The sequence below is a fragment of the Lampetra planeri genome, chromosome 6 (genome assembly GCF_965212315.1).
Source record: "Lampetra planeri chromosome 6, kcLamPlan1.2.h2, whole genome shotgun sequence".
NCBI lineage: Eukaryota > Metazoa > Chordata > Hyperoartia > Petromyzontiformes > Petromyzontidae > Lampetra > Lampetra planeri.
The window spans coordinates 3502661-3525093 of record NC_136112.1 but is presented as its reverse complement, the minus strand read 5'-3'; the positions used below and the strand labels follow the sequence as shown (position 1 = coordinate 3525093).

General features: G+C 45.8%; 1 protein-coding gene across 2 annotated transcripts; it reads right to left on the bottom strand.

Moving 5' to 3' along the window:
* Window positions 1–5185: 5185 nt before the first annotated feature.
* LOC144719408 (serine/threonine-protein phosphatase PP1-alpha catalytic subunit) lies at window positions 5186–15535 on the bottom strand. 2 transcript variants are annotated; one of them, XM_078595298.1, is made up of 7 exons: window positions 15047–15535; window positions 12626–12757; window positions 11926–12156; window positions 10897–11001; window positions 8853–9076; window positions 7776–7910; window positions 5186–6856 (listed from the first exon to the last, which is right to left on the bottom strand). In XM_078595298.1, exons 1-7 carry the CDS (start codon window positions 15099–15101, stop codon window positions 6761–6763), a joined length of 978 nt encoding a protein of 325 aa, XP_078451424.1. In that variant the 5' UTR covers window positions 15102–15535; the 3' UTR covers window positions 5186–6760. The 2 variants fall into 2 exon arrangements, with proteins under 2 accessions (XP_078451424.1, XP_078451423.1); XM_078595297.1 differs by having other exon boundaries at window positions 15032–15498.
* Between the last annotated feature and the right edge of the window lie 6898 nt (window positions 15536–22433).

Here is a 22433-nt window from a genome sequence, read left to right as displayed (position 1 = left end):
TCTCCCACAAGCCCTTGCCATGTCGTGACGATCCACCGACCCCCAATGTTTCTTCACTAATTGTCAGTGTGAGGGGCCACCACGCATTTTAAAGCATTGGGGGTTTGTGACAGCACCACGATAATGGGAGCTGTTTTCACATTTGTCATATTTATATGTTTGAAAAAAATCTGAGTATCTGCTGCTGCTGCGTCCTGTACAGCGCTTTGAGATCCTTGATGAAAAGCAGTATTTTTTTATTTGTGTAGTCAGGGGCCGCCCAGTGGGCCTCCCGCATGCCTTGCAACAACGAACACCTTTTGCCAACACCTTACCTATCAGAGTAGCAGCCCTCCTTGGGCTGCTACTCCGACATGAGTCTCGCCTACCCCCCCCCCCTTCTGTCTTTAAGCGACGTGATGAATCCCTTTGTGCTGGATGGATGTAGCCACCCACCACCACCACCGCCTCCCCCCCATTGTGTGATTCATTGATGCAGAGTTTGACCGTAACGGCGAAGGAAAGGAGGCGTGCAACATTGTGGCGACGTGGGAGTGGAGTTTGAAATCCGGTGTGACTATAATTAGAACCGTATTTTTTGCGTACGGTCGCCCAAATGTGGTTAGTATGACGTACTCACTGTATTCAATCTGGCTTAAAAAAAACATTACATCTCGTGATTTATTTTGTGAACTTATAAACCAAAAGGAAACTTCAAAGGTGCTGGCTGAGGACGCTGTCCCAAAAAAACATCTTTAGTTCCAGATATTCCAAAATTATGTTGTCTGCACAGGGCATTGCAGCGAATATCAATTGTTGGTGCGTACTTTTTGTTGTTGCCACGGTTCAACATCGAAGCTTTCTTGCCTTCGACTATAGTGTGGTGAAGTATGGTCATCGTAATAACCCCCTCGGGCCGATCGACATCTCATTGAGCGGTGCGTTCAGGAAAAACAGGTGGTAGTACATTCCACAATTGTTGTGACATCGGCCGTGTTACAAGTACTCTATCAATGCTTGGAATTTTTCACCACAGGTAATTGAGGGGCTCCTTGGGTTTTCGTATTCGAACGTTGGCGAGATGTTAACTACCTCGTCTGGTATACAGGAGGTCGTGGAGTTCGATCCCGATCCTGACACCTGTATAATTTGGAGTTTGCGTGTCTCTCTCACCGTGGTCGCGTGGAATTTTTCTCCGGGTCCTCCGGTTTTTCCCTCCGCATTTCGAAACGTGTTTAGAGTAATGTATTTGGCTGCAATACATTTCCACGTAAGCCACTTACTTAGTTGAGCTATCATTTGTGGCCAGGTCGCTTCTGAAAAAAGAGCTCTTGAACTCAGTGGGCCTTACCTGGTAAAATATAAATTTTAGTTTGTATAGTTTATAGCTTAGGAAGGCTTCAAAAAGTGTACGTCCTTCCGAAAAAAATGATATCCTACTCACGAACTGGACGTCAGCAAGTTTCACGTTCTTTACGTTGTCAAAGAAATGCAATTGGGGACGCGTGGCGAACGTGTTTTGTGAGTTTCGCAGCTCATCCCGTTATGACCAGCCACGAAAGAAGCCGCACATGGATCATGACGGAGATGAATCGTTACATGCCTTCGTTGATCCCAGGTCTCCAGAGTTCCTGGAACATTTTTTTTTTAATTTCAGACACGTCTCACTCACACGGCTGCTGATCATTATGAACCAGATTGAGTTGGCCCTGCCACTGTAAGAACATTTTCCAGATAAAGTGTGTCAAATGTATGGGGCCCTCAAGGAGTTCAGAAGTGAGTTTCAAGTGACAGTACGAGAAGATACCGAAATATTTGCCATGCTCAGTGCAGATTGACATTCATATTCGTATTCTCAGGTTTTTTCGGTAAAGTCACGTAGGTAAAAAACATTAAAATTAATGAAAGTAAAATAAAACAAAACAAAATAAAATTCACGACGTTTCGGAGGCAACACAAGTCTCCGTCATCAGGTGGGACCGTCACAGCCGAATTAGCTGCATCAAGTGAAGCAATGATTCAAGATGTAATCCCTTATAAGCAAGTTGAAGGGAGGTGGAGAGGGGGGGGGGAGAGCTTATCAGGCTGTGGTAGCCAATGAATGGAAACGTATTGGGAGGGAGGAGCGGTGATCAAAGACTGCACGCAGTGCTCAACACAATGAATGGAGACGCGCCGGGACGGAGGGCGAGCGGTGATCAAAGACATCACGTAGTGCTCAACACAATGAGAATATGAATCATTGCAGTCACGAAAGCTTCAAATCTAGAATTCATATTCGCTTGGTATTCGGACATTGTGCCTGTATAGCGTGACATGCGGATAAGCTGCCCTTGCTATTTACAATGCCAATGGAAAATTCATTGTTGCAGGCAATGATTGATAACTTATTTATTCTCATTCTTTTGTTGTTTAAATAATGGATTAATTAATGTATAGTGGTTTTCAAATACAGTACTGGAGACCCGAATACCGGGTCTCCAGAATGCAGGAAACTCACCAACGTGATACGGTGACCGATGCTGGTATCACACAATTTCCTATCTCAAATCAATAATATAATTGAATTATTATTATACATTACCTGTATATTCTTATTGTACAGCACTTTGATACTGTAGTAGTATAAAAGTATGTATTTCCCGCACCTGCGATGAGCACGGTTGGTTACGAGGGGTGGAAAAGCAGTTCAACATACATATGTTTTATGTTTTGTTAGGATTGTAGTGGTGGTCTTTTAGTTGTCTGCCGTTTGAGCATACTTCACCACACTGGACAGTGCGGGTTGGTGAAGAGGTGGACCCAAGGTTGCTCCAGATGTCACCAATTATGTTGAAAGGTGGCTTGGCATTAAACACAAGTCATTGCGCTAACCACTCTGCCACTACTCCTAACCTCTTCGTATTTTATACGAGAGGTCTTAGGTTAAAAATAGTGTTGTCGCAAGGGTAACCAAATCAAACCTACGCAGTTTTTTTTTACTTGCAATATTTTTTTCAGCAATGCGCGTTTGGTGACCTATTCAGCGCTCCGTAATCAAAGGGGCAGATACCACGTGTGCAACTCAAATGCAGAGGAACTGGCTCATCCGGCTTCCAACATCTCATACGTGCAATTACCGCCCGTGACGGTAACAATTAGGCGTTAATGAACGTGCAAAAATGCTTCCAATCCGTCCGTCTTCACACTGGCGAACCCACATCACCTAATTAACGGCAGGTGGTCGCGGTGGCAATGGGCGACTGAATGTGTTGCGTTTCCTGCGGCCGGCCAAGTCGGATTGAAAATAGAAATGTGCCGGAAGAGTAAGATGGATTGTGGGTGGGGTTTGAAGGGATTACCACATCACCAGACGGACAAGTTCGAACCGGTCATGTTATTGCACTGTACGCCGACCCTGGTACACCCAGTCGTATTCTGATAAGACTTAACGTATCTGCGAAGTGTTTTAAAAAATCCCACTTGGCTAACATTGCGAGCTTATCGCCCCTCCCCATCTCAATTTGTTGAAATACCTCACGGGCCAAATGAAGTGCCTTGAAAATGATGCGGAGATGCACGGATAAGCGGTGACTTTGGGTCTCAATCAGCTCCAGCGCTGGGCCAATTTAACTTCAACAAAGGGAGTTGGTATGTATAATGTACATGTAAGGCACCGTTTTAACATCGATCAGTTTCACTACGGTGTTTGCTGCACCAGTCGTTTTGATTACACTAGGGTACGATCAGGAAATGTCAAATACTGTATAAAAAAAATCGTACATTTCCTTCCTTATATTTTTGCTAATCTGGAAAGCCCCATTATCAGGTGTACTTTTTATTTTAACGAGAACCTATTTTCCAACATGATAAAGTTTTGTTTTGCAAAGGAAATGTTAGGACACCATGTCTGTTATGGGAAAATGGTACTGGTTTCCAGCTAAATGTATTCGAAACTAAACTGTTATTTTACCAGGTAAGGTTCATTTCCTGATCGTATCCACGTGTAATCAAAACGACTGGTACACCGAAGTGAAACTGCTCGATGTTAAAACGGTGCCTTATAGGTACGTTATACATCCCAGCTCCCTTTGTTGAAGTTAAATTGGCCCAGTGCTGAAGATGATTGAGACTTGAAGTCACCGCTTATAGCCCTTTTTGAGAAGCGATCTGGCCACACAAATGATAGCTCAAGTGGCTTATCATGCAGAAATTTATAGCAGCCAAATACTTGAAACGCATGTTTCTATGCAATGTTTATCCTAGCATTTAAGATGACCCTGGTTATTTGATGGCACTTAAAACACAAGTTGGACTCATCTGGAAATCCAGCCAACTCACCAGGATGTTACTGAGACTGCCAATAATCTATAACATTATGGAACCATCTTTATCATTTTGGTCATGCCCTTTATTGTAATTCAGGCCCCAAACCATGGCTCTTTGTTAAAGGAATAAAAACGAATTTCTCCTTACAATATCATAGGGCTCCTTGTTAAGAGGCAATGTGAGTTACAAACAGCTTGGAACAAGATTAAAACCCCATTACAAATTACGTAAAATAAACTCACTGTACTGTTTACTATGGTTGGTTTAACATAAAAAAAAATGCCTTCCCCCCCCAATTTAACCTACAATATTGAGAGATGTCTTATCCTTCCAGTTAAGATTTCATTGCAATGTACGTGCTTTTTTGATATGCAATACAGAAAAGGGGACTCATAAAAAGTTGAAAAAAACGTGAGAAGTGTCAGTAGTTTATAGCGTTGGACTGTAAACCAGTGGAAAAGCCAAAACATTAAACTGAATACCACTGTAAACATGGTTAGACTGAATTTAACTGCAGGAACCATAGACCATATGCGATTGCCTTAAACTGGCTATATGAAAATATAATGGGGACAGGATTATAACGGTTTAATAGATCGGAGGGTAGTCTGTTGCTCATACAAATTTACAATTAATTTATCATCCCAAAAAGGTTGCTTTGCCTCAGCACATAACCTCGCCAAAGCTGGTAAAAAAGAATGATAAACATTGCGTCAAACATGATGCTGCATAATGCCAAGTGGACGACTTAAGTTGGGTTTACCTTTATACAAGAAAAACAAAACCACGCCCTTCAAAGTGTGTTCAGTGCAAATCGCCAACATTTAAGGAAAAACTTCGGTAATCAAGCACATGCAGCACGCAAAACCGAGTCGTGGTGATATATGTGAAACACATCGAGTGTATAAAATACCATTTATTACATTCAAGAATACAACTAAATACAAAATCAAGACTGGAGCCTACGGCACTATTGAATGAGGCAATAACAATATCCGCTTACAGGGCAGAAGGTCACGACACCTGCAGACGGCGATCCACTGGCCGTTCCCGCTTACCCGCCCATCTCTTCTCATTGCGAGGTTTGGCCACAAGACAACTGATGGCTTCTATAGTCTGCCAAATCACAATTCTACTCAATTTATTTCAAGGAGAAATCATTTCTTTTAAAGGAGGCTCAGTTCAAGAACCCTACACCACTAAAGCACACATAATAGGACAAAAAATTTAAAATAAAAAAAACAGCAGTCACAAAACAGATTTGGAGTAGACCCAACCGCTTTTTTGAGTGGTGATTATTGTCCGTCTACATTACGTATGTTACACCACAGAAAACTTCCACGTGCTGGCAAGCGAAAAAATAACAGAAAATAAAAGAATGGACAAAGCAAAACGTCAACTCACAATTTAACTCTCTCCAGATCACTTGTATGTACACAAAGCTTTAAGGTCGAATTTTTTAAACCCCTGATTTTGTGGTTTATAAAAGCACTAAACTCTGGAAAAAACGAAAAGCAGGCCAAAGAGGAACAGGTGCCAGCATAAGTTTTGCCGACGTGTGAAAATGTAAATGAGCACAATACAGTAAGTACTAATCGTCAACGTACATCGCAAACGCCTCATTAATATCAAGTCTGTGTTTCGCTCCGTTGGTCAAGACATTGCGAGCCAAGAACAAAATGGAACCGTAACCCTTGGAATGCCAACTTTTGCAGTTGCCAAAACAAAAAAAGCTACCAAAAAAACATTCTATTCAATATGCACAACTTGGGATTGCAAGGGCCACGCTGGAACCATGGCAACGATATGAAAAGGACTGAGCCAAATAACGGCGAAGACAACACGCACGGCAGCCTGTCTGCACACAAGGGGAAGAGAAACTTCCGATTCCCTCCAATGTATTGCCATGCTCAACCAGTCCCCTGGGGACCAAGGCAGCGATTCCATATCAGTACCATGATGCCCCTGAGTAGGCGTGGGGGGGTTGTATCCACTGTGCTCCATTTCTCAAAAGACAGCTAAGGACAAAAAAAGAAATTAGGTTTCCTGTTCAATTAAAAAACGAAACTAAAAAAAAATGGCCCTCCCCCCACCCGCCCGCAAACAAAAAAACAGATCACGTAATTAGACAAACTCCTGCGAATTATGCAGCACTACAGCGCCTAGCGAGGCCAGACTAGCGAGGCCAGGCTACGCAGCAAAACGAGTCAGCGCCCCCCAATGACCTGGACTACTGGCACAAGAGGGTCCCCCGTGGGAGGCAGCGACTAACGTACAGGATGTGGTGTGGGGGGCTTGGCTGGAGGGGAGTCTGAGAAGCACTCTCATCATTTGTGTCGGGTAGAAACCGACCCGGTCCGCTTTCCATTCATCCTTCGGCCGCTTTTCAAAGTTGGGTTGAGGGGGGGGGGCAAGGGAGGTGGGTGAAAGATAGGGGCGGGTAGGAGGTGGTGGTGGTGGTGGTGGGGAGCAGCTATTTCTTCTTGGCGGCGTTCCGTGGCGGAGTCACGGGCCGTCCAGCGTTCAGGCCCACGTACGGAAACTTCTTTTTGTCTGCGGGCTTGAGGATCTGCAATGCACACATAGATCGTCATTGTGAGACTCCTCGTAACTTTAATAATGCTTTTACAAACCGAGGTGCGAGTTACGTAAGCCTCAAATCGCTTGCGAGAAATAATTTTGACATGCATGTGATACAATGACCACAATACAGCAAATACTTTGTCTGGTAACACTACCTCAAATTACAGAGTAGTTGCAGAACATTAAACATACTGCAGCAGGCTGGGTTTGTTTAGTGCAAAGCTCTGCAATGATGGCACTCTACAATGTTCATGACCAAATGCTCCAATTGTTAAATGTATTATGACATCTTTATTAACCTCACCGTTTAACCTCCAGGATCCCCATAAGGAAAGTTAAAAGAGCACACTGGGATATCAAATTGTGCACATTATGTATTTGCTTGCACAACAACTACATAATGGAATCAGGTGTCCACAACCTCAGTTATTTATTTCCATTAGTCACATGCTTTTTTACTTAATGCATTTTACAAAACGCACACCAGAGTGTGCAAATGATGAGCAATACGCAGCCAAGTCAGTTCTACTATAACGCGTAGCGTTTTCATAACGCGAATTGGATACAACGCGATGAATGCATCGGGAAACATTTTTATAACGCGGATGCTAATTGGACATAACGCGATTGACACTACGTCACGCGAGTAGGAAGAAGTGGTTGTTACGCCTGCCTAGGCGTAGCATCATCGCACAAGGGCGGGACGCTGCTGGGTGTTTCTAGATGCCACCCACACATGCCTCAGTCTTTGTTCAGCATGCGTACGCATTACACCAATTTATCACGCACCGTGCATTACTACACTATTTTTTCCACAACGCGGCGTTGTTCAGGAACGCTGCTACTGCATTTACGGGAAACAGATGGTCGCCCCAATGACGAAAAGCTACACAGCAGTCTCTCACCTGGAAGGAGCACATGAGCGTCTCGTCCACGCTCATCATGGCGCCCGCATTGTCAAACTCTCCGCAGTAGTTCGGCGCCGAGAAGAGAGTCACCAGCTGCCGTTTGGCAAAGAACTCGTAGCCGTCCTCGACAACCTGAACGTGAGAAAAGGGTAATTTGAGCCTTGCTGCAGTTCAAACAACATCACAGGTGGAGGCTTCACATCCCCCCCCCTCCCCCGCCCACATACGCGACGGGCGTAGCACAGCAGAATGACGCTCGTCTGGTTTTATACCATGAACTTGTTTAACAAAGTAAACTGCTGTTTTTTGAAAATACATTTGGAAAATCTATAGGGATAGACATTTATGGAACAGGGGGCTATTTCGGGTGCGAAAGAAGTTCCACATACATACACCAAGACTAAATAAGCTACATTTGACCAACTTCATCCAATTCGCCAGTTGTAATCAAAAAGGGACTAAAATTCCATGCTTCAGTTAGCACACAATGGCAGGAGTGGCCATTTAAGATAAAAACATATTTTGAAAAATGGTAAGTTACTCAGCTTATTAAAATAAAAATAGCCATTTGAACCTTCTGGCGGTACCCCGGGACACCATAGTACTCCAGCTCTTGCATAATGTCCGTGATGCAGTCATTTTAAGTCTTTCGATGTTCGGCGATGCGGCAATCGACTCATCTCGACGAGCTGTGCACGATGCACCACTACGGTGCGTACGAGCGTTCAGGGTTTCAGCGTAATCGTCCTCGCTGCGTTTCGACATCGCGGAGTAGCACCGATTTTGGATTGATTGGTACCCGACTCGCCGAGTTAAGTACACCCCTGGAAAAAAGTGTCCCAGATATAAAATATTTAATTGCCTCAGCCATTTGTATTATTTGGTACCCCAGGGTACCGCCATGAGGATAATTTGTATTTCAGAAAGTTATTCATCTTACTTCTTGATGAAAAGCCAGTGAGTTGACTCTGCATTACAAAATCCTTTCTGTCTTTCCCAGATGTTTGTGGATACATCCATGGGAGCGCCTTGCTTGTGTGTGCGCAGCCAGTTTTCCCACGTGTCCCAGCTCACCTGGTGCGCCCTGCAGATGAGGTCCAGGTCGTGCTTGTGAAGAAACTTGGCAACCACTTCCGCTCCGAAGGTGAAGGAAACACCGCGATCATTCTCGCCCCAGCCCATGGTGTCCTTGTCGGGATCCGACCACAGCAGATCGCACAGCAGGCCCTGGTCTGGCACGTCCGTAGGACGCATTATCCGTCGGATCTGCTCCATCGACTGCAAGTCTGGGGACAGGCCTGGCCACACACACACACACATAACTTCATGTAACATCTGTACGCTCCTGCACAAGTGCTTTGCAAAATACACAACAATCTGGTACGGTTAAAAAGCTATTTTAAAAAAATACTGGCCATGCAGTGAAACCTTTATCCTCTACACAAGATTGAGATCGACTTTCTTGAGTTTGGCTAATTCAGGAAATTATATTGAATCAACAATTTTAAGCAGGACCCACGTGACTAATTCCTGACCATGGCTAACATCAGATATCACAAGTGCCCCATCCACCCCACCGCTTGACCATTCCTAAGACTAGCATGGTCAAGTATGGTCAAACAACCCCCATTAGACACTGGGGAGGCCCCCATCCAGCAGTAGTTTAAAATGGGCTTGTTTACTACTACTACTACTACATATATACACAATACGCACAGAATATTTAGGGGCGAATGCAATACACACACGCGCAATACAAACATCAATACAAAGATCCTCCATATAGCCTTAACTGACCATTGGGACAAAGTACTGTCAGAGACCACCTATGAAGGCCGGGACAAGTGGGTGTGGGTGACCAGCACCACGCCCGATCGACTTTGTCTCCCCAGTGGCGATGCTTACACACCGCGCCAGGTACTCATTTGAGGCAGAATCAATCTCGGGGAGGCCCAAGATCGGTTCAGATAATCGTCACTGGTGTTGGCCGCGAGCGGGAATCGAACTCTGTTCCCAGATTCTTAGCACGGTGCACTAACCACTACACACGCACAATTAACTTACAAATAACATACGAACATAAACCAATGATATACTAACACATACATGCAAATATACATTAAACATGGCATATGTCGATACCCTAACATGCAAATGACCAAATAAAGACAGTCTGTATGAATGCACACCAAGTAAATTCACCCTCGATTACGGAAACGTGCACGCACCTACAAATGCAAAACACACATTACCAACCCCATCCCATGTCTCGCTTAGGAGTGGGGTGAGGGGGTTACCTTGGTAACGTGACGTCCGTGCGTGACCGGACGTCGGTGTTTTATTAATTTAAGTATAAACTACTGCAGTACCTATCTCGAGAGGATGGTGGTTTTTTTTGTAAACGTTTTACGGGAAAACTACAAACATTTCCAGGTAATTTGTTTTATGTAGTTCAAGAGAAAAGCCTTAGCTGTAATACCAACATTGTGGGGATAGGGTTTAAGGTTTTATGGCAGAGATAGGAAGAGATGTATAAACGTGTATTGACAGCCCCATAACGAGTACTGTAGTTCCCAGCTATGGGAGAAACTAACGACGTTCTCCAGAAAACACCCTTTCAGGGCAAAACTTAACAAAAGCGACCCGAATATGCTCTGCGAGAAAGCCTGTGCGTTGTACAGTATTAAATTACTCGAAAGATTTCTTTAGATTGAGCGGTAACCCCAGGAACACCCACGTGTGCTAATCCTGACAAGCAGTAAGCACATCAAGGTTTAAGCTGCATTCAGCATACACATTTAAATCACATTCACAAGGCGTCTCACCAATGGCATCGCTACTACATCTACTCAACTCCTCCGCTCGCACGACTACGACTGCATGCGCCACACACCCAAAAACATGTGCACCTTTTAGTTGTCGGCTCACCAAGATTTTCCCGTTTGACCCCCCTTACAGGCTAATGGAAGTACTCTCCAACATACACGAATAAGCCAGTGGATACTTTACACCTCGCCACCACCTTCATTGATTGGGTGGCTGCAGGGGGGTTTGCGCACAATGTCTGGGAGCCATTATGGGGTTGAGAAAAAAAACTTGTTTGACTCTTCCGTGTTACCTCCATGGCAGCAGAAGATCTTCTCGTCGACGATCGCAGCGATGGGTAGGCAGTTGAAGCAGTCGGTGAAGGTCTTCCAGAGCTTGATGTTGTATCGCCTTTTGCCTGCACAGCGAGCGGCAAAGCTGTTCAATAGCGACCTAATACAAGAAGAATGTATTCTTTAAAAGTTCCGCTGGAGAGATTCGGTCAATGAAAACAACCGGCCATGTTTGTAACACCCAGATGGCAAATTGCCAACATTTAAAAGACTTGACAAGCTTTTGTCCAATGTTACAAAGCATGGAATGCATCACAAATACATTGAATAAAGTTAAACCCAAACTTGAAAAGTGAGTAACAAGCAAGACACACTGCCACTTTGGAGTGCAAATATCAAGCTATCGCTCGTTTTTTCTTGCTGCCAACAAGCGCGCAAGTCTGCGCACCTGTATCAGTGCACTTTGCACGGCACCTTGCATACCAACTGTGCTACAAAGCAAGGCGCAGGGTTTCCTTGGCACATCCACCACACACAGGCAATGCCACACAGCCAATTAGAAGTGGCTTACACCTCACACTCTCATGCCATAAACAGGTTGGAACCCCACCAGTCTCTACAGGCAACAAACCCGAGTTGGCCGCACAAACATGTAACAACCCCTCCTCCACGCCGCAGTAAAGGGCTGCATTTTAGTCGCACACAAGAGCACCTTCCAGCTAAGAAAGCTCACACACAAGGCATGTTACCACACCACGGGCCCCATAAACCAAGTTACCGCTGACACACGGCAACTGCAAATAAAGAAACGCCAGCCCACACACACAAGGAAACGCACGCACGCATCCCCAACCCCACTAGAAGCTGGGGTCTCTCTACGTGGCAACGCCCCTGCAGGGGCGGTCACAGGCTCTGTGCAAGTTGGGCCACGGGATTACAGAGGACAGTGTCGCTCGGAACAAATAAATCGTTAAACCTGCACACGTCAGCCGAGGGGGGACAAACTCCCTCTGGCCACCCTGCTGGGACCGGGCACGTGCGCAACTCACACTCGTCATAGAAGCCGTAGATGCGGTTGATGCTGGCGCACTCGTGGTTTCCGCGGAGAAGGAAGAAGTTCTCCGGGTACTTGATCTTGTAGGCGAGCAGCAGGCAGATAGTCTCAAGCGATTGCTTGCCACGGTCAACGTAGTCGCCCAGGAAGAGGTAGTTGCTCTCAGGAGGGAAGCCGCCATACTCGAAGAGCCGCAGCAGATCGTAGTACTGCCCGTGGATGTCACCTGGCACCACAGCAACACGCAGGGACCCCAGTCACACAGTGCCCCCAGCCATTTTTTTCAGCAACAGAACTGGGCAGAAAATACTCTGCGATTTGGCAGTCTTTCCCATAAAATATTGGCAAGTGCCCTTTTATGTATGAATGAATCTGGCAAATTCGGGTAAAATTGTATCCGATGATGCAATTATCAGTTTCCAAAACAGATTTTAAAACGTTAACATGGAAATGGACCAACATGTGCATGCAATCATGCCCAATATGATGAGAGTCGGGTTGAGAACCCACGCACACACAAGACAACTAAAAAAACAATTCACTTTATTTTTTGCAGCGTTTCCTCCCCTCCGGTAGAACGGAGGCGCCTGCTGTTATATAAAATGAGTCTTGCCTAATCTCCCGGCCCGAGGTGCGGGCTTCCCACCACCACCCACCCCGCCGCCTCTCCCACCGTGCGTCACGTCAGTTTTTACCGCAAATCTTCAGCGGCGCCTCCAGCTCCAGAAGGATGGGCTGACTGAGGAAGATCTCGCGGGACTTTAAGCAGAGGCCGCGGATCTCGCCTTCCGTCAGCTGCACGTTCTTGCCTGGTCGTGACCCACGCACTGCGGAACAATTAAAGTGTGGGTGCGCTTTTAAATTACACGTTCTTCACACTGCACGGCTAACGCGAAACCCCGCAGAGGTGCCGCATACTCTCATCTTCCGCGAGTTGCCACCGTCCCCCACCCACCACAACACACTTAATGCCCGCAATGTGTGCCTCGCGAGTTCAGATTACGTTTTAAACAGGCACCAGTGGGTTCGCAAAAAGCTCGTCGACAAATTAAGTTAAAGCCGCGCTTTGCGGCCAAACGGGGGGCAACATGTTGTTCGCATCGCCCGTATCGAATGGGCTTGATGCGCGCGGATTTCAACAGCGAACGAATTGGAATGGGGGTGGGGGGGTGCAAACTTGAAACTTTGGCGGCCGGGTTCCGGGTGAGGTTGGGGATAACGCGGAATGGTGAAAGGGGTCGACGCATGAAGGGTGGAATGCACAAAGCTAAACTTGCCGCCAAATAAGGAAGGGACCCTTTCTATATGACGACACTAAACGCCCCCCACCACTACACCTCCCGTAGCTTCATGGTTAGGGTGCGATTCTGACGTTTTAAAATAAGGTAAAATGCTCATTAACGAGGAACGTGGTGGATCGCTAACAGTTGTGTCGAGCCCTGTGCTCATCATCCCCAAGCTTACTGGGAAATAGATTTCAACGTGGAAGAGAGGGTTTAGTAACGAGACGTTGCCGAAGGGCTCAAAATGAATAAACACCAATTGAGACACCCCCCGTCTGCTCCTAAGTGCAATACAACGGGAGATTCAGACGAGTTTCAGAACGCTCAAGTCATCCGCAACACGCTTGACCCCATTCTAATGGAAATCCTGTTCCATTTTTTTTAACAGCCGATACTTTCGTCGATTCCATTCACAAAATCAAGTTGTGTGGCGGTTTATCGTCATAATAATTTTCAACTCAAAAACATTAGCAGCCCCCCCACACATCAACATCACACCACCACCACCAACTCCCCCCTTCCCCACTGTATGCCATAAATTTTAAGACGTTGTATTTCGCATTATTGTACAGCAGCAGCACACGCAAGGGGCAATAGTCCATTCAATCCTCGCCGTTCCCTCCCCAGGGCCTTCGTTTCCAATGACTTCATCGACCTCAAAACCCGCCTACACCACCACCAACCACCACCCCCTCCAAACGCACAGTAACAAAGCCATGGCTGCCCGCCCAGCCTTCATCAAGCTCCCAATTTTGATTAGCCATTGTAATTTACAAAACCGGATTTAGTAAAGGTGGTACTGTAACATCCACCCCCCACCGCCTTTTAAATAACCACTGCTCCAGTGTGTCTGTGGGATGGGTTATTTGACCATAATTCTAGATTGGAAGCTTTCGTGACTGCAAGGATTCATACTCTTAGGAGGTTTTTTTTTACCATACTTCACCGCGCTGGCTTAAAAAAATGCTGGTGGTTGAAGACGGAGTTGGCAGAGGAGATATACGGTGCACACCAAGAGATGTTGGTTGTGCTCAAAGGATAATGCAATGGGAATTCAGTCGTGAAATCTTGATTGAATTTAGGCCAGAAGTGGCCCATCATAGCCAAAGCCAAACAATGGATTTGTGAAATAACCCGACCAAACAAACGATAAACTCCCCCGCACATTTTTTTTACCTGCTTGAGAAATATTTGTTTTAAAAAAACTCCCGCAATTTTAACGGTGTACATAGCAGCAAAAGAGAAATGCAATCATTGTACATTTTAGATGTTCGAGTTAAGGTTAAGTTAAAATGCCCCACACCACCATGACACCACCGGTATTAAACCACCACAGTAGTTTCGCTCGAACAATAAAACATTTTTTTTCGGAGGTTAACGCTTTTAACTCTTAAGCCTTTCAGTGTTGTTCCAAAAAAATAAATCCACATTTGAGCCTCGCTTTAAACGCAAAGAATAAAACATTTAAAACAAAATCCCCACGTCCATTTAAGGGCGTTAAAAGCCTCAGCGCGATCCGAGCGCCGCTTTACCTCCACACAGCGTGGCGACATCACATTAATTCACCGATTTAAAACAAAGCACACGCTCATCACTCACTATAAACAACAACGTAGACCACATTTACAAGTTAAAAGCGTTTAAAGTTAAACGCGACGCGGTTAACGCCACTCGGCTTTAAGGAAGGCCTTAGGGTGTTGAACCACAAAAAACGAAGCTTTTCAACCTTTCGGCCCCAGTTTTTTTTAAAATAAACAATCGCGAACGAAGCACCCACATGTGACGGTGTAAAGAATATGTATAAATAGTTATAATTACAAGTGCTGTCGTTACCTTCGAGCAACCGCGCTATGATGCTGTCGATGTTCAGTTTGTCGGCGTCTGCCATTTTCTCAAAAACTGGGCCCCCCCCACTGGCACCAACCCCACACCACAACAAAATAAAAAGCCTTTAAACGCCTAACAAACAAATTTAACTATTAGCACTGTCGCTTTATGCATACGTATATCGATCTGTTACAGATAAAAAAATGGCAGACGGATTTATTGCCTCTACGCGCGTGTGTATTAGTTAAATGTTTAACCCACACACGCTACGGCAATTGCGGCTTGTTGGGGAGATGAGTTGGTTTCGTCGACTAAAACTAACGCGGTTGCTGCGAAGAAGACGACGATGATGATGAAGACGGCGACGACGACGATGATGATGATGGTGGTGGAGGCGGGAAAGCGGCAGCGTCTTTCAAGAGACGACGGAGAGAGAGAGGGCGGAGGCGGATTACAAAAAAAGAGAGCCGCTCAGAAAATGGCAGCCGTTAGGGCGCGGATTGATACACGACGCGCGCTGCCCCCACCCCCACCCGCCCGCGCGAATGAAAGTAGTGCGCGTCTCCTCCCCCCTCTCTACGCACGCCTAGACTAGCCCCGCCTTCCACTGCTACTAGCCACGCCTACACGTCCCGCAGGCCCCTCCCCTCCACCACCACACCCCCCACAAGAAATCGATTCGCAAGAATCGATTTATTTATTCTTGGTTCTATAAAATAGAACGTAAAAAGATAACATTTTCACAATAGTGATAATTTTATCATCTTCTTGGTTTTTTCGGTGAAGTCACGTAGAAGGGAAATAATAAAAATGAAACAATTAAATTCAGATGCTGTCTTTCCGACAGCCCTGTTCTTCACATGAGGACGGCTGTTTGCGTTCTACGTGACTTTACCGAAATAGCCAATAATATGAATCCATGCAGTCACGAAAGCTTTAAATCGAAAAAAATAGATTTCTTTGTTTTGGGACAAATTCATTGTTTTGGTCAGAATCATCAGAATATTTATTGAGACTGCAGGAATCGGATGACCTGTTAAGCTCTTTTTCACAAATGTACCAAGTAGTCGGGGATATAATTGAATATATTTAATTTAGATCATTTAGCTGCTGTAAATTTCCACGTGATGAGCCACTTTCGTTGAGCTATATCTATCATGTGTGGCCCAGGTTGCTTATGAAAAAAAGAACTGTATAGTAGCTCAAGTGGGCCTGGTAAAATAAAAAAATAAAGTTTTAGTGACACGGGAATCGATACGCGACTAGTCAGCGTGGGATTAACTCGTAGATTCCTGAATCGATCCAAGCCGCACCCACTCGACCACCCCGCCCCCGGGAGCAATGACGTCACACGGAAACCGTGGCGTCACGCGTACCAACCACCTTCCGTCGACGCGATTGGCTCGTTTCAGGATGTTACGTAGGAAGATGCGCGGCGATGATTGGGCGGTCGGCGGATTTTGTACCGAACGCCCCTCCCCCCGGCCTGGTACTAACCCCGCCCCCCTCATTAGCGTACAACACCCCGCCCCTTCATTAGCATGCAACGCCCCGCCCCCTCTAATTAGCATACAACGACTACGCCCATCTCATTAGCATACGACCACGCCCCTTCACTCAGCATGCAAGCCCCGGCTTTATCCCAATGGTGAGCGCCCTCAGGATGAAGGCGGCTCACCACTTCCCATTTCAAAGAAGGCCACGGCACTGTGTCGTTGCGTTTGTTGACGGCGGATGGAGGAGCAGCGGCGCTTTAATTCATCGTCGGTTAATGACAGCGCCGAGGAGGGCTCGAAGCCGGTTTCGTTGCGAGAAAGTGCCCCTGGAGGTGACACGAAACGTGCGAACCGTCGGACGTTTTCTCCTTCCTTACTCGCCCCTAAGCGAACGTGGCGACCCAGTCGAGACGCCCGATTGTTTGCGCGACAATTTTCGCCGTTTAAGTGAAGCCAAGTGTCACTTTCGTCGTAAAACGGACGCGGATTTTTTTTTGTGCCTCCGCGAATCGGAGGCCGCGGTATTGAAATGGCGGCCGGGGGAGCCCCTCCCCCCTCGTCCACCACCAAATCCAGTGTGACGTCACATCCCATGACGTCACGGGACGAGGCCCACGTGACCTTGCACTGCCCTCCCCACCTCCACCCATCCCCCATGGTTCAGGGTCAAAGATTCCGGTCACCACGTGCACTCCTTTAGCCAGAGCCCTCGCAAGTCAAACTATAAACTACTTTCCTCTTTGGTGCTTTCGGTAAAGTCACGTAGAAATAAAAATAAAATAAATAATAGCATACGATGTTTCGATTGCAACACAAGCAATCAATCATTGTGTTGCAATCGAAACGTCGTATGCTATTATTGAATTTACTTTTCTTTCTACGTGGCTTTACCGAAAGAACCAAAGAGTAATTCCTGCAGTCACGAAAGCGCCAAATGAAGTTTATAAACTATTTTATTTCACCAGCTTAGACCCACTGAACCATATAGCTCTTTTTTTTGGAAGCGAACTGGCCAAAAATGATAGCTCAACTCAGTGGCTTATATCGCGTGGACATTTATAGCAGCAGCTAACGCGTGGTGATGTTGATTCTAAACTTGGAGGGGAAAACCGGGAGGACCCGGTGAAAAAAATCCACGCGACCACGGGGAGACAAACGTGCAAACTCGAAATAATGCAGCAGGCGGTCAGGGTAGAGATCGAACCACACGACCTCCTGTAGACCAGGCGAGGTAGTTAACATCTCATAGCCACCGCGGCGCCCCTTATCATGCCAGTCTGGTTAGAAAGCAGTCCCAACTGGTCACCCCGCAGCATGTTTAACACAAGCCTGCCTGCCTGCCGATGAAGACAGAGGCGGTTGCAACAGATCCAGAGGAGTTTGCATTGGTTGCTTAAACAGATTCTGCCGACTGATATATTTGTGTGGAAAGGCAATACTTGTATGCGCTATGAAGAAGGGTTATTGCTCGAAACGTCGCCTTATATAGTTTTACATTTAAGGCGTATTGACGAATGTGCTGAGTCTTCTGTTATTTATGCACCACTGCCAAGTCAGCAGCAAGCAGCATAACCAAACAATGGGTTTAATACTGTCGGCTGATGGACGAAAACAGTTCCATTTTTACCGTATGTGGGGATATATAACGCAGTTCTGCTACAACGTATTAGTTTTTACCTGTGCAGATTATTGACCGATTTACATGCTCGCTGATACATTGCTCGTGGCCTGGGGGTCATAGGTTGCATTCCAAACCTGCCGTGGCAGGTGAAGGAGCATCGTGGTTACGTCGGAATGTAAAAGGCGAGACATACCGTCCTGTTCTTGCTTAGGTAGCTTCCCACCCACCTCGTTAATGTAGAGCAGGCGATTCATACAATCCGTGCGCAGAGAACACCGATCCAAAAACACCCTCTGCGCTGTTAAGCAATTATAACATCTGTGAAGCTAATGGCTCAGTGACGCTTTACCTGGGGAAAAAAGTGGTTTTATTTTAATATTATTTAGCGATTAGCTTACCTTTCCTATACCTTTCACTCATATCCCATCGTGTTTTTGCATTGTGTGTTGTAACCTTCTGAGCTTTGTAGCTCATCGGATTCCTCCAGTATAAATAAAGATTCTGAAATCCGATACGGTACCCTCAAATCAGCTCTACCCAAACCTGCCCCCCGTCATCATCAGTGCCTCCGTTGCAAAATCTGAGCACACAAATGTGCAAGAATCACTTGGCGATGGGACATGGAAATAAACCAAAAATATAAACATCGATATAGCAAACACTCGATGTTTTTAATGAAAACATCGGTGTACACTAAAATATCCGAAGGCAAACATACACGATGTTTTCGAAGACATAAAACATATTTACAGGAAATATGATATGGAAATATTCGTAAGAGGTGTTTATTATCCCCCCTCCCAAATAATAATGAATAATTAATAAGTAAAATGGCAAAACATCTAATAAAAACCACGAGGTTGTTGTTGCTAGGTCAAAACTTTACTAAAAGATTCAGGCCTCTATAGTTTACACACCTTTCAAGGGCATTTGTAGAGGCGACCGTGGATTTGTATTTTCGTCAGTTTTACATGAAGGTGGGCCGGCTGGGATATTTGAATATTTCGGATTTTTGGATTTGGAAAAACGCAACGTTGAAAGGAAATCATCAATGTCAAAACATCGATGTATCCGAACCAAAACATCGATGTTTTTGGCCCACCATCGCATATTTAACTTGGGCGACGGATCTTCAAAAGGTATAATAAACCTTTTAAATTAGTGGGCTTAAGACTTTTAAATAATGTGGTTGCTTCACAGTCAAATACTGCACGTGGAGTAAAGAACTCTAAATGCCAATACAAAACACAGTATACAGTACTCTCATGCCTATGACCAAGCCATTCGGAACGTTCCCAATCTCATCAGATCTTACAATCTTACGCAGGGTTGAGCCTCAATAGTGGTTGGGTGAGTGACCGCCATGCACATCAGGTTGTGACAGGATAGCTGGATGGCTAACGTGACGAACAAGACAAGAGGCAGTGTTTTCGAAAACAATAATCCATTGTTTTACTGTGCCTGCATGCTGCCCGCCTGCAACCTGCACTGTATCCAGCCGTGAAATGTCATCGAATAAGTCTCCAACAATTAACAACAGCGTGGGAGAGTTCTTCATTCAGGAGGAGTTTGACAAAAGAGCTGTACTAGCACGCATACCGAATACCAACAATGTATCATCAAAAGAGCCCCGTAAAAGTTCATTACTACGTGCCCCGGTGTGAATCTGAGACCGGGTGGCTGAAGCAAAGGCATACGTGGTGTTTGAGGCAATGACACAGTTACGGATTAAACCAAGCCCTTCACAGGGCAACTCCATTCTCATGATGTACCCACTGCCTCCCACGTGCTCTGATGTGGCTAGATGTTAACTATCTCGCCTGGTCTACAGGAGGTCGCGGGTTCGATCCCGACCCTGACGCCTGCTGTATATTTGGAGTTTGCGTGTCTCTCTCTCATCATCACGGTGGCTAGGAGATGTTAACTATCTCGCCTGGTCTACATGAGGTCGCGGGTTCGATCCCGACCCTGACGCCTGCTGTATATTTGGAGTTTGCGTGTGTCTCTCTCTCATCATCATCACGGTGGCTAAGATATGTTAACTACCTCGCCTGGTACACAGGAGGTCGTGGGTTCGATCCCGACCCTGATGCCTGCTGTATATTTGGAGTTTGCGTGTTCTCCCCGTGGTCGCGTGGATTTTTCATCGGTTCCTCTGGTGTACCCCCTCCACATTTATAAACGTGCGTTTGGAATATTTGACTATGAATTTCCACGTGATAAGCCACTTCGTTGAGATATCATTTGCGAGCAGGTCGCGTCTGAAAAACAGCTATATAGCTCAGTGGGCCTTACCTGGTAAAATAAAAAGTTTAGTGGGTTAGCGTGTGATGCATTGTGTATGTTGATCAATCCGTGGCATAATCACAATGGCTGGCCATATGTGAATTACAGAGACGAGGTGGTCTTGCACTTCCGTGATTCAGCAGGGGACGTCCTGGTGCGGTTGACAAGAGACACCAACTCACCTTCGACGCAAGCGGTCCATCCCATCGATGGCAATACTGTCCATCAAGGATTTAAACGTTTAAACGATAATCATCGCAGAATACAAAGACAAGTCCATGACGCCACCGCCAGCAGCCACGCCAGACTGGTGATGTGTTCTTCCATCGATCTGTAACCCCCATGTCGGCGGCTCCAATAAATTGGGCTGAACTTATCCATCCGAACACGCCTGCGAGGGGAGGACGTCATCCACGGAGATGGAGCGATGACATCGTTATCGTGTGCAGAAGCTCGGCGGATTGTTGCATCACAGGGCAGTGAAGCGATGGTGACAGCTTAATCAGGGGGGGCTTTCTTCAGCGGCGGATAGATCATGGCTGACCATCCACCTGAAATAGCTGACCATGAGTAAAAAAAAATATATTGCTTCACGATTATTGCCAGCAAACGTTGATGCAGTCAATTAAGTCCCGGAAGCTTTGTCAGTGGGGAAAACTTGCGACTCAAAAACAAGAGGGGGCTTTAAAATGCTTAAGTATCGAGTATAATTTATATATTGTTAATGTTACATTAACAAACCATTACACTGCAGTACTGTCTAACACAAAGGCCTCGTCAGTGGAATGATTTAAATTAGTGTTTTATGGCCACTTTGAATATTCCGTGTTAAGAGCTGCACTGTTCTGTATTTTGCCTATTTATCTCAAACTCATCTTTAATGTTCATTGAATAATTTAACAGGCTACGGTAACCATCAGGGTTCGCTATTAACACCTTAATTATGTCGATACGCCGTTGGCACCAATCTCTCAAATTGATAGTCCGAGGTGCTAATGACGTGACATTTATTATTTAAACATACGCAGAAATATCAGCGTTCGCTAATTATACAAAAAAAATATTCGGAAATGCTGCGGCGGGGAGGACACGGAATGTATACAGCTCTTTCAGACGTGTTCGTCTCTAAATGGAAGGGAAAAAAACTAAACATCGGCAGTTTAACACGTGGTAGGCTTTCGCGACCAATATCATCCATAATAGTTTTTTTTTTGGCTTAGATCGCGTAAATATAAATGCGTCGTTAAATCCGCCACTGCCCGGCACAGCCAAATAGTTAGGTTTGTCACGTAAACAGAACGTGGCAAATTCGTGTTGTGGCCGAAACGTCGTGAGAATTGTATTTTATTATGTTTTATTTTTATTATTTCCCTTCTACGTGACTTTACCGAAAGAACCAATAAGATGAATCCCTGCAGTCACGAAAGCTTTAAATCGAAAAATAAAAGTGATTTCCATTTAATAACCCCCAAAAATTTCGAACAATGTTGGCAGCTCTTTTAATAAAAAAAAGTCAGCGGTACCTAGCCATGTGGGTAGCCTAAACATGACCTGTAGGTCCACGACCCCACAAGCACCGTTTCAACGCTGGTTGCTTCGATATTTGAGTTACGGGGGTTATGCACAAAGTTTGTTCCCCGTTCTCGTTTCACCTTGCCCGAGCAGACAGCAACTATGGCTGGAAGGATTACCAGCAGGGGGTGTGTGTGGTGGGGTGTTTGTTACGGGGAGCGGTGGTGCAGCGGTTAGCGCGCTGCGCTACGAACCCGGCGACACGGGTTCGATTCCCGCTCACGGCCAACACCAGTGACGATGATCTGAACCGGTCCTGGGCCTCCCCTAGGTCGACTCAGCCTCAAATGAATACCTGGTGCAGTGTGTAAACATTGCCACTAGGTAGACAAAGGCGGTTGGTCGTGGTGCTGGCCACACACCCCCTCGTGTACCGTTCCGGCCTTCATAGGTGCTCGTTAACAGCACTTGCCCCTAC